The 17,315-nt window shown below is 34.2% G+C and overlaps 1 protein-coding gene across 15 annotated transcripts in view; it reads right to left on the reverse strand.

The window, feature by feature from the left end:
- CSNK1A1 (casein kinase 1 alpha 1) overlaps positions 1 to 17,315 on the reverse strand; it is a 53,202-nt gene that overhangs the window by 6,091 nt on the left and 29,796 nt on the right. For 5 of the 15 annotated variants that reach the window (XR_013166257.1, XR_013166261.1, XM_077137378.1 and 2 more), the window contains 7 exons: positions 16,916 to 17,014; positions 14,424 to 14,507; positions 10,501 to 10,640; positions 9,732 to 9,810; positions 6,377 to 6,451; positions 4,282 to 4,388; positions 3,338 to 3,486 (listed from right to left, as the gene is read on the reverse strand). Coding sequence is in view for 12 of the 15 variants with exons in the window: in XM_077137378.1 (XP_076993493.1) it covers positions 3,338 to 3,486; positions 4,282 to 4,388; positions 6,377 to 6,451; positions 9,732 to 9,810; positions 10,501 to 10,640; positions 14,424 to 14,507; positions 16,916 to 17,014 (733 nt within the window). In the remaining 3 variants the exon portion in view is untranslated. Of the gene's footprint in view, positions 1 to 1,485; positions 3,487 to 4,281; positions 4,389 to 5,127; positions 5,842 to 6,376; positions 6,452 to 9,731; positions 9,811 to 10,500; positions 10,641 to 14,423; positions 14,508 to 16,915; positions 17,015 to 17,315 lie in introns of those variants that run through there. The other 10 variants (XM_077137381.1, XM_077137376.1, XM_077137380.1 and 7 more) reach the window with 10 other exon arrangements.

The raw sequence follows: 17,315 nt of genomic DNA on the forward strand, positions 1-17,315 counted from the left end.
TCTACCATTATGATAAAACTACACTTAGTATCTATGGCTGGGGTAATGAAAAGATGGGTTAAGATGATGAGAGCAAAGAAAAACAGAATTATCCCCCCTCTCTTCCCTCAAGAAGATGATGAACCTAATTGGATTCTGAACAATGGCCTAAAAATATTTCCTTCTCTTTTACCAAGTCTTAAATATCTTCAAAAGTACCTTTCTGCTCATCTGCCATGCGGGAGACCAAGGTTTGATTCCTGGTCCAAGCACTACCCCCGCCAAAAGTATGTTTCTGATAATCACATATTTGAGGAAAAGGGAGTAAAACAGATTTACAAATGTGCCAGATGTGAGCCTTCTATTCCTCTCAAGCATAAACAAAAGCAATAGTTATAATCTTGTGGTGCTACAACACTGAAAAACTGTCTAGTTCACGAAGGGCATTAGGATGTTTCTTAGTCTTTTGATAGGCTTTGGAACGGATTATGTGAAAAGACCTAAAGAAAAGTAACCAGGATAGACGTTTGCATGCTACATAATATGCCTTTGGAAATTTATTAGTGAAGTGGTAAAACAACTTATTGTTGTGTTCCATGGAGAACATTACATATAGATTTTGCAAAAATACCCATATAAAATACAATAGTGAATGCCACCATTTGGATGTTCAGGGAATGAATATTCTTACAATATATATAGGGACCTACTTGCCAAAGATTCATTTATGAAATTGGATTCCCTAATATGCAAACCTAAAAGTATAACTCTGTGAAGAATAAATAATTTAAAATGCATCTTCAAAAATTTTTAACTAGAATATGTAATACAGTGTTTTTACCATCACTGAAGGTTTTCTTGGGATCAATGAATCATTGAGCTACACAAGCTCATCCTTAAATAAAAAAATCTACCACAGCAGACTCTAAAAGAGTATGCTTTCAAACACCTGTATACTCAGCAACTGGAATCACAACACAGAGTGGTCACTCTGAACCCTCTAGAATTTCTAGAAGAATCCTTTAGGGATGACCCAAATGATGGGATGAGGGTACAGGTTAGGAGAATAGGCTCCCCTATGCTTATTTCATGCCTTGTATCTGCTATACATTCATGGCTTTAGGCATAGGTGGTTTCACCTAAGATGTTTTGAACTAGGTTTTGCATCCAAAATAATATATTTTCAAGAAGTCAAAGGGCAAAAATAATTCTTTTGTTTATTTTCTGGGGAGTGGAATATTTTGTTTGTATTCTGGGGAGTGAAATATTTTGTTTGTATTCTGGGGACTGAAATATTTTAGGAACAAGCAATATTTTGCTTGGAGTCAAAATATATCCCATAGAAATATCTCTGAAAGTAGTCAGTCGGTAATATGTGAAAAATCCAACTTCAAAATTTTAGAAGCCCATATGTATGTAAGAACTTGTTTAATCAGTGTTTAAGAATGTTATGAAATTTTTGTAAGATTTTAAGTTGTTTTTATGAAAAATAGCTACAATACAAAATAAGGATTAAACTCAAGTTTAATGACAATTTTTTTTTTTCAAGAAAACATACTAACTCAGTGGATCCAACTTCTCATCTTTAAGACCTGGATAAGGCAGGACAAAAATTCTCTTTGTTTATTGAGTAAAAAACACACAGTAAACTAACAATGAAACTAGATTAAAATAATGCAATTCTGAAGGCTGCTGAATGCCTGAAGTGAAATGTTCTAGGTCAGATGAGATTTCAGATTTTAGTTCTAGAAAAATGGCAACTCGTGATGATCCTATTATCCCAGCAAGCTTTAGGCAAAAATTGGTTTCATTTTGTGAGGAAATGGAGGCACAATATAGGTGTCAGGTGTAGCCAACTCTCAGCTGTACAGACTTCTACTTGGCCTTACCTACATGGTAGGACCATTTTCCATTAACACTAGACACAACATCATTAAGAATTTCTCGGCGTTATGATTATTTATACAATGAATAAAACATTCAAAGGGTAAATAATTGCCAACTGAGATGTACAGGCAGAGCATTGAGGAAGCATTAATGTTTGCAATCCTGAGCTGAAACTTCATCATCTAAGAACCTCTACAACTACACTAAAGCTTCATTTCTGAAACCTTCCCTAATACATAAAAGGGAAGTATCTCAACTTTATTGCTAATAAATGAGCTGCTGGGATGAGGATGACATCAGTTAACTATACTTTTAGAAAAGTGTCCTTAAATTACAATCTATTTTTAAATTACGAAATTGTTTAAATACAACACTAAAAATATGGATCAAAGAGATTAATCTATAAAGGCCAAGTTCAGACTAGAGCAGTCATTCAGAAATTAAATAATCAGAAACCAAAATCCAAACCCTACCTGCCTACCACTTTCAGAAAGTAGGCAGGTATTGAGAGGTAAAGGAAAAGAAAAACAAGCTAATAAACAAAAAAACATGAAACACAGGAGTGGAACTGTATGGCAACAGTATTATGAACTGAAGCTGTGCCCTAACAGTTCTACTCTTTTAATAAAACTAAGAATGTCAGAAAAGTAGAAGGAAATAGACTAGCAGTTTAATGGCATTTGCCCTGGGTATCTTCAATTTACAAGGCCTAACTGCAGATTCAATTCCACATTGGACCCTTAGAGCCTGAATATGTGCAAGATTTAAAAAAAAAATGTTCTAAAACCAAAAGGAAACGAACTATTTTGAAATTAAGAACATATGCACTTGAAAAGCAATTAAGAGCGTTATTTTGATGTCAAGCTTTCCAGTTATTTGAGCACTGAAGAGAGGAATTGAGATACTCCAAGACTGAAAAGATAAGACACTCTGAGGGAAAATGCCAGATCCACCTCTTGAGATTAAATCAAGTTCACAATCTTCTATTTTAAATGCTAAAACATTAACATGCAGAAAATTCGTAACATTGTTAGTCTGAAGGAATACAACATGGCTAACCAGTTTTGTTATTAAAAATCAACAAGTGTTAGGTCTAGGATTTTGGATTGATTGATTTCACCATATTCCCAACACCAAATGTTCATTTTGGAAAAGGGTTAATGAATGAGTAAAAAAGATGTAGTTGTTAAAAATGACCCAAAATCCCAAGAGAAATGATATAATATACACACATATATATGTATATACAAATTCATATACATATATATATATGAACAAGGACATTTGGGTTTAAAGTTAGTAGTCAAATTTTCCAAGGACGTCTTCTTTTTTTTTTTTAAAAAAGCAAAGCCAAATTTTTAAATGCATTTTAAAACCAGCTCCTTGATCTAACACTGTTAGACATGAATGAATTACCCAATTTTGTGTTCAATTTTTCCCTTGTAACGTCACTTGGTTCTTGGCTACTAACCTTTCATGTTACTCTTGGTTTTGTCAGTTTGCTTGCCTGTGGGGGTTTGGGCCTGCTGACCCTGCCCACTGGAAGAGGCTGCCTGCTGTGCTGCTTTCTGCTTTAACATTGTCCAATCAAATGTGTAGTCATATTGGTGATTCAGGGTCCTGGAAATATAAAATTACTATGTTAATCTTTTAATGACTGATCTAGTTAAGCACCCTATTCAGTTTACAAGACAGTGAGGGCATTTCTTTAGGAAATGATTATTTTAACAGTTCTCCCTCTGTAGATAAGTTGATTTTTAAAAAAAATTTTTCAGTGAAATGATTCCACTTTTCACAAGCCAAGGAAAATGATACCATTGTTCTGATCTGCTGTACTTGATTGAACAAATCCCCTAACCTTTTCAAAATGCTTCCTTTAAAGTTTGTGAGGGAGATGTCTGTGCTGATTCTTAAGGGAGGTTATTTTGGGGTTAAAAGATTACCCTCAATTCTTATTCTCTTCCAACTAAGAGGTGAGACATAAGCTTTCATTTTTCCCTCTTGTTCAGGACCAATTTTGGGTGGGCCTGAGCCTGGTTTGCACTTGCCTGCACTTTGCCATAGAATCCATGACTGCCTGACATTTTAATTGCTTTTAAATTTGGCACAGTTAGACTCTGCATTGATGTATACTTACAACTACTGTAAATTACTAAATTACAATTATTTTGGAAAAATTAGATACCCCTTTGCCCTTCCAACCCAAACGAAAACAACTGCAAGTATATTTGTACTACAGATTGAAAAATAACAAATTAACCCAAAAGAACCCACATTTTCCTAAAACTTTTGTTCAAATTGGCTAGACCTGCATTATCTTTATTTGCTATTTCTCAGAGTAGATATGCTAGACATATTTAACCAATTTCTCTCACTACACTAGAGTTTATCTAAGTAAAAACAAAAACAACTAACCTGAAAAGAATACGGAATAGCTGCCGCAGATACATGTAATCCGGGGCTTCCTCAAAGCGCAGCCCACGACAATAGTTTAAGTACATAGCAAATTCTGCAGGAAACCCCTATAGGTTCAACAATCAAAACACAAAGTGAAAAAAACAACTTATTTTAAAACAATAGGAAATTACGTGTATTTAAATACAAGCAAAACAATATTCAGTTCTTTAGGATAGACTCTCAAAGATGCGTCAAAGCATATACACATTTTAAGACTAGATAAATTAATTACAAAAGGATTTCACCATCAGCAATATAGAAACACAAAATATTATACACAACACAATTCTCTACATCTCCTCTTAATATAAATGTGACTGGGGACAACTGTTACTTTGGATTGATTTGATCTGTCTGCCCTTGTTTTACTACTTTGTATCAACTGCCAATCTCTTTTCCAGTTCCAGTTAGGAATACAGATATTAAAAAATTTTTTTCTCATAATCTGGTGAGACTCTACTGCAAAACTTTATCCACCCTGTTAATATTCCTCCATATTTTAACTGATTAGAGCTCATACAGAGAAGAAACACATTTAAAATGACCAGCATCTTCAAGCCACTGTTAATATTACTCAGAACTATATAAAAGTAACCTTAAAATTTTAAGTAGCAAATTCCGATATACCCCCCTTTACATGCATCGTTTCCTCTCTCTATTATTAGCATCTTGCATTAGTGTGATACATTTATCACAACTGATGAACTAATATTGATACAAATGCATAATGTTACATATTCACCATTATATTACCATACAGAGTTAGCTTCATTGGCCCCAAATGCCCCATGTTCCCCCAATCATCCCTTCCCCTTTAGGTTCCCTCTCTGTACTTTCTGTGAATCTCAAACAGCTATAAAAATAAAATTATTAAAATTGCACCTACTGCAACCTATAGGATATAGTTAACAGTAACATTTTAATATTCTTTTGATCAACAATAACAAATGTTCTACACCAACGCTAAGGGTCAATAATAGCGGGAGTTAAAGGCAATACAATTTTTTTTTTTAGTAATGAAAATGTTCTAAAATTGATTGTGGTAATGAATGCAAAACTCTGTGATACGACAAGCAGTCTCTCCACCCTCCCCCTCTCTGCGTGGGACATGACTCCCAGGGGTGTGGACCTTCCTGGCAATGTGGGACAGAGATCCTGGAATGAGCTGAGACTCAGCATCAAGGGATTGAGAAAAACCCTAGAATGAGCTAAGAATTAACATCAAAGGATTGAGAGAACCTTCTCGACCAAAAGGGGAAAGAATGAAATGAGACTAAGTGTCAATCAATGGCTGAGAGATTCCAAACAGAGTCGAGAAGTTATCCTGGAGGTTATTCTTACGCATTAAGTAGATATCACCTTGTTGTTCAAGATGTAGCGGAGAGGCTGGAGGGAACTGCCTGAAAATGTAGGGCTGTGTTCCAGTAGCCATGTTTCTTGATGATGACTGAACAATGATATAGCTTTCACAATGTAACTCTGTGATTGTGAAAACCTTGTGTCTGATGCTCCTTTTATCTACCTTGTCAACAGACAAGCAGAACATATGGAATAAAAATAAATAATAGGGGGAACAAATGTTAAAATAAATATTAGTTTGAAATCCTAGTGATAAATGAAAGAGAGGGTAAGGGGTATGGTATGTATAATCTTTTTTTTTCTCTCTGTTGTCGTTTTATTTCTTTTTCTGTTGTCTTTTTCTTTTTCTAAATCGATGCAAATGTTCTAAGAAATGATGAATATGCAACTATGTGATGATATTAAAATTACTGATTATATATGTAGAATGGAATGATATCTTAATGTTTTGTTTGTTGCTAATTTTTTTTAATTAATAATAAAAAAAACTCTGATAATACAAACCACTGATGGTACACTTCGGATGGATTGTATATAAGTGAAAATACCTCAAAAAACTGCTTAAAAATAAAAATAATTCTAAAGAAGGTAAACAGTTTTCTAATAGGATGCTTAAGTTCCAGGTTTGGCAAGTCATATGTTTTTGTTCTTGAATTACTTCTATTTTTTAAAAATACTCATCATGCATACTTACCTTACATAAAACCTCAACAGGAGTGGACATCTTCTTTTCACTAATCTTTTCATACTTTTGTTTCTTTGTTGCAGCCTGTGGAAAAGAATCAAATCACAAATCACAAAGACATACTCAATACCATGAAGAACCTTAGTTTTAGTACACTACAATATAAATATGTACTCGAAATTCAAGAGAGATTTTAAGCCAGAAATAAAACGCACCTGTTACTAAGTGCCAATAAAAATAGGAGTTAATTGCAGAAGTTCAATTATTTTTCTAATGTATAAATATCCATACTGGATAATGCTACCCACACAAGAATGAACAATTTGACTAGCTCACAGAAACTCAATAAACACAAGTAGATGTTCCTCCTTTAAAGGACCAATGAAGTACCAAAATAGTTATTAAATTCTAGGAAATACAGATTTATCAATAACATAAAACACAAAATTCTTGATTAATAGAAACAAATACAGTAATAAGGTAATTACATAAGCAATGTAACTAGTATTCCTGGATTAACAGGTTTTATTGTACATAATAAAAGTATACATTTTCTAGCACAGTTGTATATAATATATGTAACAGTTAAAAGAAATGAAAAAGAGATCAGGCCTCAATTAGAGTAAAATTGGCTGGGTCTAAGGTAAATCAGAATGAGATAAATGACAGTGTATGTACTCTGTATCTTCACCAAAGGCAGAGAGGTTTATTATGTCTAGAACCTAAATTTTCTGTAACACATAATCTAAATCAACATGTCTGGATAGCTTATTTAAACAACCCAAACTCCTAGAGTCCAGAACATGGACAAGGCCTTGTAGTTCTGTACAGCTTAATGTAATACTAGGATATATCTCAAGCTATGGTGGGCTGATAATTACACACACACACACACACACACACACACACACACGGAATTATTAAAGAGGTGCTTCCTGGAAATCCTCTTTTGTTACTTTGATGCGGTCTCTCTCTCTCACTCTCTCTCTCTCAGACCAACTCAGCAAGGAAAATCATTACCCTCCCCAGAGGGACATGACATTTAGTGGTGAAAATCTCTCTGACAATGATGTGGGACATGACTCCTGGGGATGAGTCTGGTTTTGGCACTGAGGGATCAACGACGCCTTCTGGACCAAAAGGGGGAGAAAAAGCATAATAAAATAAAATAAGACCTCAGTGGCTAAGAAAGATCAAATAGAGGTCAAGAGGCTATTTTGGAGGCTTTTTTTTTTTTAACTTTTTTATTATATAATATAACATACATACAATGCAAAGAAAGAAAAAAGCAATAGTTTTCAAAGCACTCTTCAACAAGTAGCTACAGATCAGATCCCAGAGCTCGTCATGGGCTACCATATGATCCTCTCAGATTTTACCTTCTAGCTGCTCCAGAATATAGGCGGCTAAAAGGCTTAAATATTTTTTTTATTACCACAATCAACTTTTTTTAATGAAAAATAATATATATATATAAAACAAAAAATTTCAAAGCACAAAACAAACCACAATAAGTTGTAGTACATTCAGAGTTTGACATGGGTTACAATTTAATAATTTTAGGTTTTTAATTCTAGCTGCTCTAAGATATTGGAGACTGAGAGATACCAATTTAATGATTCAGCAATCACATTCGTTTGTTAAATCCTACCTTCTCTGTGTAACTCCATCATCACCTTTGATCTTTCTATTCCTCTCTTTAGGGGTGTTTGGGCTATGGCCATTCCAACTTTTTCACCCTGGAAGGGTCTGTCAATATGGGGTAAGGAGATGGAAATATCTGATGTTCTGGAGAGGCTGGGCCCTCTAGGTTTCAGGACTTATCTGGTCCAGGGACCCATCTGGAGGTTGTAGGTTTCTGGGAAGTTACACTAGTATATGGAACCCTCCCATGTGAAATCTTATATATTGCTCTAGGTGTTAGAGGATTGGGTGGAATGGTCCTGGTTGGGGGTTGGCAGATTATGTTAAGTACCAATGTCTAACTGAAGATTGCTTAAGAGCAACTTTCAGAGTAGCCTCTTGACTATTTAAACTCTCTCTGTCACTGATACTTTATTAGCTATACTTCTTTTCCCCCTTTTGGTCAGGATGGAATTGTAGATCCCACAATGTCAGGTCTGGAGTCATCCCTGAGAGTCATATCCCATGTCGTCAAGGAGACTTTCACCCCAGGATGTCATGTCCTGCGTGGGGGGGCAGCAATGATTTCACTGGCAGAGTTGGGCTTAGAGTGAGCCTCATCTGAGCAACAAAAGAGGTCTGAGGCTACTTTTATGCAAGATTCAGTTAAATAGTGCTAACTGCCATGGTTTGCTAAATCCCAACTGACATCACTCATATTAACTGTTAAGAACAACTAAGGGCCCAAACTGAGACCTTATAAAAGTTTTATGCACTAAGTTTAATTTCCTGGAACCTTAACTCTCAGAGGGTTCCTAGGTCATTTTCTAGCACAGCTATATATAATAACAGTTAAAGTAACCAAAAAAGAAACCCAGAGGGACCAGCTTCTCCAAGATTACTGACTAATTACATCCCCCTATCCTTTAGTGTCAACACCCCTTTTCAACATAAAAAAGTCAGAATGGGCATTACCTCAAGATCCCTATGGACTGGGAAAAGGAGGAGGTGTAATAGAGAAAATAGGATTTAACAACTGAATCACTTAATATTCCTTCTAGCTGCCAGTGTTTTGGAGCAGCTAGAAGGCAAAATCAGAGATAGCAGAATGGTAGGCCATGGGATCTGTTCTGTAACTACTTGTTGAAGTATACTTTAAAAATTGCTTTTTCTTTTGTTGTATACCTTTCAAACATTTTACAACATATTAAATATTTTACAACAAAAAAATGTTTAGAATGTATACATTTTCAAATATGCTTCCAACTGTATGAAATGCAATCTGTTTTCAAAAGAGCAGAGGGAACACAAAACCATTTGGCCCCATGTCAGAAAAATGGAGGAAGAACTGAGATGTACGGTGACTTCAGAGATTAGTGAAAAAACAAAAAACAAGACCATATTGGTTTTCGAATGAGCAAATACATCCAAACGGAAAATCCTCCACTTCTCTTATCTCATACCAACCAACTTCCATTCAGATATATCCAATGGTTACCAAAGGATAACACTTTTGTCTCAAAGGAAGTTGTTCTTTGGCTACGACTAAAGGTATTTATACTAACTTGGTTCTTAACCGTGTGATCAAGTTTTATTCTTCCAATAAAAAGTAAAAGTAAATTAATTCAATCTTAGGAAATAATCAGGTTTGGAAGGGACTTTAAAGGTCATCCTGTCCAATACACACTTCTATTCTTTAAAAACAAAAACAAGAAATTTGTAATATGAGTCTGTGATTTACCTTTAGCCCTTGCCACGGCAGGCTAGTTCTATTAAAATACATCAAGACATATCCTAATGATTCCATGTCATCTCGGCGACTAGAAAAGAGAAGATGATTTTATTAGCTGAAACTATTATGAGGAAACATATGAAAGTCAGCCAGATAGGTAAGAAGAAATCTTCCCTAACGAGGAGAGATCTGCAGTTTCAAAATGCCTTATGCAGGAAGGTTGTTGGTGTACTAATTTCAAAAATTCATAATGTGTTGCTTTAAAACAAAATTTTCTCACAGAACCCCAAATTATAAAACTACCATAGCCCCTACAGTTTAATTTTTACTATAAACTAGAAAACTATTAACTTACATATTTATTTAAATTGGTGAGAGTGGAAGGGCAAAACAGGAGCTGGCCCACCTATTCCCTTTAAGGTCCCCAAAACTCAACTCACATCACTCAAAAACATAAAAAGCCCAAGAAAACAGGTACTATCATCGGCTGAAAAGAAAAGCCAAAATTTCTTTTCTTTTCTTGCATTTATGTTTCTAACTTTCCATCACACAACACATTTTTCTCAAGAGACAACCTTCAAAGAAAACAAAAAAGATCTTATTTAATTAGCTTCCCTGTTCTGCCTAAAGAATCAGATAAAAGGATTAAATAAGCATCTTTCAAATCCTCAGTCAAGAGAGATCCTTAGACACTGTAAGAAACCAATTAAAATATTTCAAAAACCCATTAATGGTTTCTGCTATGGATATGACAAACACATTCAATTCTCAGACTCACCTCTGTTCAATACCAAGATGTGCATTGATGCTAGCATATCGGGCAGTGCCAGTGAGATTTTTATCTTCTCTGTATGGTATGTGTTGCCTTGTCCTGTTGTCTCTGTACTTTTTGGCCAAACCAAAATCAATAAGGAATAACTTTAAAAGAGAAATAAAGAGACATTAGGTTTCCAACCCTGTTTCTTATTAAAAGGCAATTAATTCAAATATCAAAACAAAATATCAAAAGTAGAACAAATGATGAACAGACTTAAATACTTCAATTATAGCTTACCAGTCCTCATCAATATATCAATTTAAAAAAATAAAAAGTGATTTATCCTGACATTTGCACAATTTCACAGGTCTAGTTCATTATACACTCAGGAATCTATCTTCATCAAAATAGGACAGAAATGTATACATGCTTGATAGAGCTGACAAGTACGCAGGTTTGGCATTAAGAAACCTGATATTCTGTTACTTACTAGTAGTAAACAAGCATGAGGTTTCAAGAACTAGACATACTCTATCTGGAACTCTTCTCTCCTACAAAAGCCAGTTCTGCCAAGAGAACACTCAGTGTCAAAAATAAGACAACACTGAGAGTTTGATACTGCCAATGACAGCAAGGTGCTTTTTTAAACAAAAAAATTATCATTTCTTAAAGAAGCATATATTTAATGTAATCTACTGCTTTGCACTAATGCTATGTATGTGATCGAGTTAAATTTCTGGAAAATATATGAAGGTGGATCAAGGTGCCTTGACTCAGCAGTTTAAATGAGCAAACTAGTATTTCAGAACAAAGTAATGCTTACTGCCGCCTCAGTTATATGGTATTATGGGAATAAGATAATTTAATGAAGGCAATTTTTCTAGATAATTCAAATTAACTCAAGACTAACACAAATCTGCTCCTGATTAAAAAAAATAATAAACTCGCCAAAATATATTCAATCACCTACCATTACAGCAAAATAATCTGTGTAATTTTAGCCTTTTTTATAAAATCATGTATCACACTGTGCTTTAATAAGGTTATGCTTCCAAAGTTCTTGAGGTAGGCAGGATTATATGCTCTTAACAAAGCCCTAGACTGTTATTCTTTTCTAGTTAAGCCTAAATTTTGTAGTTCTTCTTTCCGTTAGGTTGACACCTGGTCCTTTCCGCCACAGTTTATAATCTGTGGAATGCTGGGAAACCTGATCAGCTAACCTGTTAGGGTTTGAGCCCAAAAGCAAAAAAGTAAAGGAAGTTACTGATTTAGGTTAAAAAGTTCTGACCAAGTACCTCTCTTAGGAGGATGAATACTAACATCTTTTCAGTCAGACACTGTAGCCCATCCTCAGTTACACTTTGGGGTCTGACCTTCTGCCACCATGTCAACATGAGATACTTATTTTTACTTGCTCTAGTTACTACGTAAAAGAATGAAGATTACATTCACAGCAAATATAACTGGACAATGAAAACTCTATATAATAAAATTAAACACTACCTAAGCAATAAAATTATGGTAGGAATAGGGAAAGTTAGTGTTAACCACTAAGAGAAAGCTCACTCCCAAATTTCTCTTGATAAGAAAACTGACTCAAACTGACTCAGCACAGAAACATTAAAAATGAGTTAAATACACTTCTATTAAAACAAATTATGATTTAAATTTTGAGATTCATATTGAAAAGAAAACGGGGGGAAAAACCACAAAAGAACATCAAGCTTTAAAATATCCAGATTTTGAAGGAACAGTGATCAGTGTATAGAATTTAATCTAGGATATATTCTGGGACTGCTTCTTTTAGTACTTCAATGTAGAAGAGAAAAAAGGGCATGATTAAATCTGATAATTTCATTCATTTCTAAATTGACATTTAATAGCTCCTTTTGAGACTCAATAACCAGACACTATGCCCCAACCAAAAGAATGATTTATTTAAAAGACTCAGTGATCTATAGGGAGTTCTTTCTCTGCAGAACTCTTAAGGAAGAAATCTGATTTTAGTAACTAAAAATATAAACACTATCTTCCTAAACATCTCAAATTTTAATATCAAAACAACAATTAAAAAAGTAAAGCAAATCAGTCTCAAAATCTGACTCTTCTTTCAAATCATTATCTTCTGGTACTTATCAAGGTTCTTTAGTAGTTCTCTGTTGGCTCTGAATTTAAAAACTAATATAAACATACAGTGGAAACATTCACATGAAATTATGTGATATCAAACAGCTGTAAATACAGAAAGACTGAATCAAATGAGGAAAAATCAATATCCAATAAGTTATAAGATAATGTATTTTTTATAGCCTTGCATATGAAAAGAGAAAGTCAAATTTCTTTGTTGGTCAAGCTGCTTTTCTTGTGGAATTTTACAATTACAGAGCCTAAGTAAAATTTATGACTATTTTAAAGAATGCAGCTCATTCTTCAATGGCATATGGAAATGAGTTATATTGGGGTAATTTTATTCAGTAAAAACGCTAGTACCAATTTTATTTTTTAGTACTTGGAGCAATTTTTCCCCGCCCAGGATCATTCTCCCTTGCTCTTCCAAAATGTTATCTGACAAAGAACTTTTCCTTACATTCATCTAACCCATATATAAAAATATATACAATTTATATTTTGCATATCTGTACATTATAAATTGTTATGAACAATTTAAACTGACTTCATATGAATTGCTAAATAATTATGCAACAAAATAAAGGTAAAATGTGTGAATGGACAAGGAGAAATAAAAGAGTTTTCAAAAATTATATTGCCTTGTAATGTACCTAACTGCCACCCCTTCTCCTCAACTAATACCTCCTGGTCACCATATTAGATACTGCTTTACCTGTGAATAAAAATAACTATAAATTTCTGAAACTATTTTAACAACTGGATATGATGGTACCTGAAATAATGCTGGGCAGTACGGGAAAGGATTAATTAATTACCCAGATGATACATATGTTTAACTAAGGTTATCACAAAGTACATTCTCATATCGAATGTAACTTTTCTTTTTGATTACTCATGTCAATACCTCCTCAGTGTTTAGTAAACTAAATTGAACAATTATGATTCATTAGTTCAAGAGCTTCACTATTTATATACCTAATTTTGTGCTAAAAAATTTTTTTTAGTCTATTTTCCCCTTGTCTTAGAAGTCACACAGGTAAAAAAAAAAAAGCAATTTAACTTCTACAAAAGTAAAAACTGAAAATCTGAAGTTTCACTTAATTCTTTTTGAGCATTTAAAAATTATTGGGGTATTTAGTTTATCTGCATTCATTTAATTTATCGTCAGCACTACTAATGGCAAACGACCAGTTAGTTTAATGAGAACTTCAATTGTATTATTGGTATATCGTTAAGAATGTGATGTCTTTTGGTTCCAAAGCATATAATGCTCTTTAAGTAGCTATTTGGTTGAAGTTGAGAAAATTCACATACTGAGATAAATCAATTCTAGAAACACTAGATCTGAAATCTGATCTATACTTACCTGAAGTTCATTAGGGAAGGGAAAGTGAAGTGAGGCAAAATATATTCATTATACAGCACTGATGCAACTCAATTTAGATCTATTTCATGCATTAAATTCAGCAACTACAAATATATATTTTTTAAACAGTCTGTATCTCAAGTTTACCACTAGATAAAGAATTACAATACTAGACCAACATATTTCCTCATGTGCATGTTAGAGATCTAAACATAATCCTATTTTCATTTAAGTTTTCTCTAAACTTTAAGTTTTAAGCAACAGCCACAAAGAAACATCTTAGTAATGTTACATGTTTGCCAAGTATGTCTGAATAATGCCAACGTAAGAGGTGCTCGAGCAAGATCTACATTCTCCAGAATTAAAACAAAAAAAAATAAAATAAAACAATAAAAAAGAAAAGCACATGAATTTGGGATTGAGGTTGGAATAGGAGACAGTTTCAGACCTGGTTTAATCCTGAGAAAGATGGGTCCTGAGAAGTACTAACAGTCATGCTTCTTTTCCTCTTCCCCACTGGAGATTCTAAACACTAAACAGACAATAGAGGGTGGCAGTGCATCAAACAGTATTGCTTACATTGCAACAATGGCCGGCGCAGACAGGCAACACCGAGGCATTAGAGAAAGAACAGGGTAGCCAAATGCCATCCTTCTTCCACCAAGCACTGAGCTTCTCAGTTTTCCAAATACAAATCACATGCTCAAGAACATTTGAATCCTGGAGACTACTCAGTTTTTTAATGCCACTATATTGTGTCACTGCCTGAAACAGGGATAGCAATGGTGACATTTGGCTTTTTGATTTTTTTTTTAATCAAAAATGGGGAATTTAGATCTGTAATCTTTGGTACCACAAGCTGCCCTTCCCCCAAAAAAGATTGCATGGGGGGGAAAATCTTCAGTAAGGAAGAGGTAGAAGGCATTTAGTCACCTTAAAATTTATTTTCATAAGCATGCAGGGCTGATTACTGCAAGAAAGGAGCATATTCACTAAGATTGGAGTGGCCACTCCTAAATATCAAATTCAGAACAATTTTCCAAATAAGAAATTTGACTTTAAAAATTGATCTCAAAGGTCCCCACAAAACTACTCCCCCGCCCATGAACAAAAAACTTCTGGAACAAGAACACTATAGCATCCAATCTCATACAACTGGCATTTTTCAAACTATAGTTCAGAAAACTCTAAAAACCAACTACATAAACAAAACACTAATCTAAAATGTTCAAGAGAGCAACATTTAGTATTTGACTTTTAAGTAAAACACTTTTCTTCTACTCAAAGGTCTCTATGAACCTGTGTTATCAGCAAACAGTTCCACAATCTTTAAAACAGCTTCTGTAAAGAGTAGACAGGAGTCTAAAAAGTCTTCTACCACCAGGAAAAATTAATTCTTCCTAACACAACTATGTGATTAACAAGCTATACTTTAAAAAAAAAGCAAAGAGGTATAACCAAGGCTGTCATTTAATTTTAAGATAAAAACTATGTACCATAATGTCAACCCGAAACGGCCATGCAGAACACAGGCCACATGAAGACAATTGGTCTTTAGGTGTAAGAAAATGGCTAGGAAATGGCCAAAACAGGGCAGAGAAAAACTGACAAAACTGCCTCAAAAATTAAGATAAGTAATTTCCTTTTCAACTGAATGACCAGACTTTGCAATAACAAGAGCCTGGATACTTCAAAGGAGAGAAGCTATATAGTGTTTAGGAAAAAAAAAAAGGGGGTGGGGGATGCAATTTGGGAATGACAAAATGTTATATGTAGATTTAACACCTTACAAAATTTACAGTTCAGCTTTCAACCAAAAAAAAAACAAACTATTTTTTTTAATTTCCTAAAACTTGGTCAGACCAACATTTATATCTTACGCATTACCAAATAACACCAGCTCTAAAGTAACGGCTCCAAGTTGGCATTCATACAGGCAAACAAAGGTAAACATTTATAGCTTGACCTAAAAACACCAAACATTCCCTCAAAGTTTAATAAATGGGAATCTTCCTTCCAAAAACAAAACAAAACACGGCCCCCCCCCCCGATTTGTCCTGAAGTTGACAATTTCTATCAGATCATAACATGCTTAGTGCATTGCCATTGCTGCCTGTCTGCCCGAGCTCAACATTAAATCAATAAATTAAGCAATTCACTCAATAAAACTAATCATTGAAGAAAAAATCGATAATTAGTTTCTAACTGCAATCATGCGTCCTAGATAAAACCAATCACCCCATAAATTCAACCATTCTCAGACACCCAATGAACACTAGTTTTATTGTATGAACATTCATTTCATTTATCTACATGTCCCTTTCGAAAAGAGAAAGGGTGGTGGGGAGTGGGGAACCACCCAACTTGGTACCCAAGTAAGAAACTGTCAACTACATTTGAAGCAGGCTAGATCAAAAGTTATCCTTTTGAATACACAAATCCAAGGACGGAAGAATTCTCTTTACCAATCATGCTTAGTCAGCAAATGTTAATGCCATGGTGACAGATGGATCAGTGGTTCCCACCCTGGCACAAGCACATACATTACAGAAAACCCAAACTTCAGAGCCAAAGGTTAAAATATGAGTTTTAGCTTTCAAGAGAAAAAGTACATTGGGATGTTCACCAGTTGGGTGAATGGAAAATAGATACAACTGTTCAATAATTAACATAACTTTAGACAATTACATTACATTTTGAAGCCCTTGGAATTTTTATTTCCATTTAAAGCTAACTAACCTCACTAAGTTGGAGAGAATTTATTTCAAATTTCTAAATTAATAGAGTTAGCAGATTATCTTTCCAGCAAAATCTTTTAAAGCAATTATCAACAGCAAATTCGATTTACTATGGCTTTTTAAAGATTGAAAGTTTACCAAAGCAATTCTTGGAGATATTATACTCTTTGTTGTTGTTTCATGCAAAGAGCATTTGACTAACCTTATTACAGTGACGCCCAATACCCATTAGGAAGTTATCTGGTTTAATGTCTCTGTGTATAAAATTCTTTGTATGCACATATTCAATTCTACTGATCATCTGGAAAAAAAAGGGGGGGAGGGAATAATTGAAATTAAATATTTGGGTTAAGTGATAAAAGAAAGCAACACATTATTTCTCAATACAAATTTGCTTCAGTAACTTTATAAAAAGCTAAATCATCACTTTCTATCCCCAATCATATGCCCACTGAGGTAACCTGTGTTAAAACAGCCAGGATTTACCCAGACCCGTTTCCATGCTCATGTAAACAGATGCACACGCATTCTCAGACAGATTGGTAGATATAGGAAGCATATAACTTTTAAATATATGGGGATATATACGCACAGCTAGGGTT

This window comes from Tamandua tetradactyla, chromosome 20 (assembly GCF_023851605.1).
Source record: "Tamandua tetradactyla isolate mTamTet1 chromosome 20, mTamTet1.pri, whole genome shotgun sequence".
NCBI classification, from domain to species: Eukaryota; Metazoa; Chordata; class Mammalia; order Pilosa; family Myrmecophagidae; genus Tamandua; species Tamandua tetradactyla.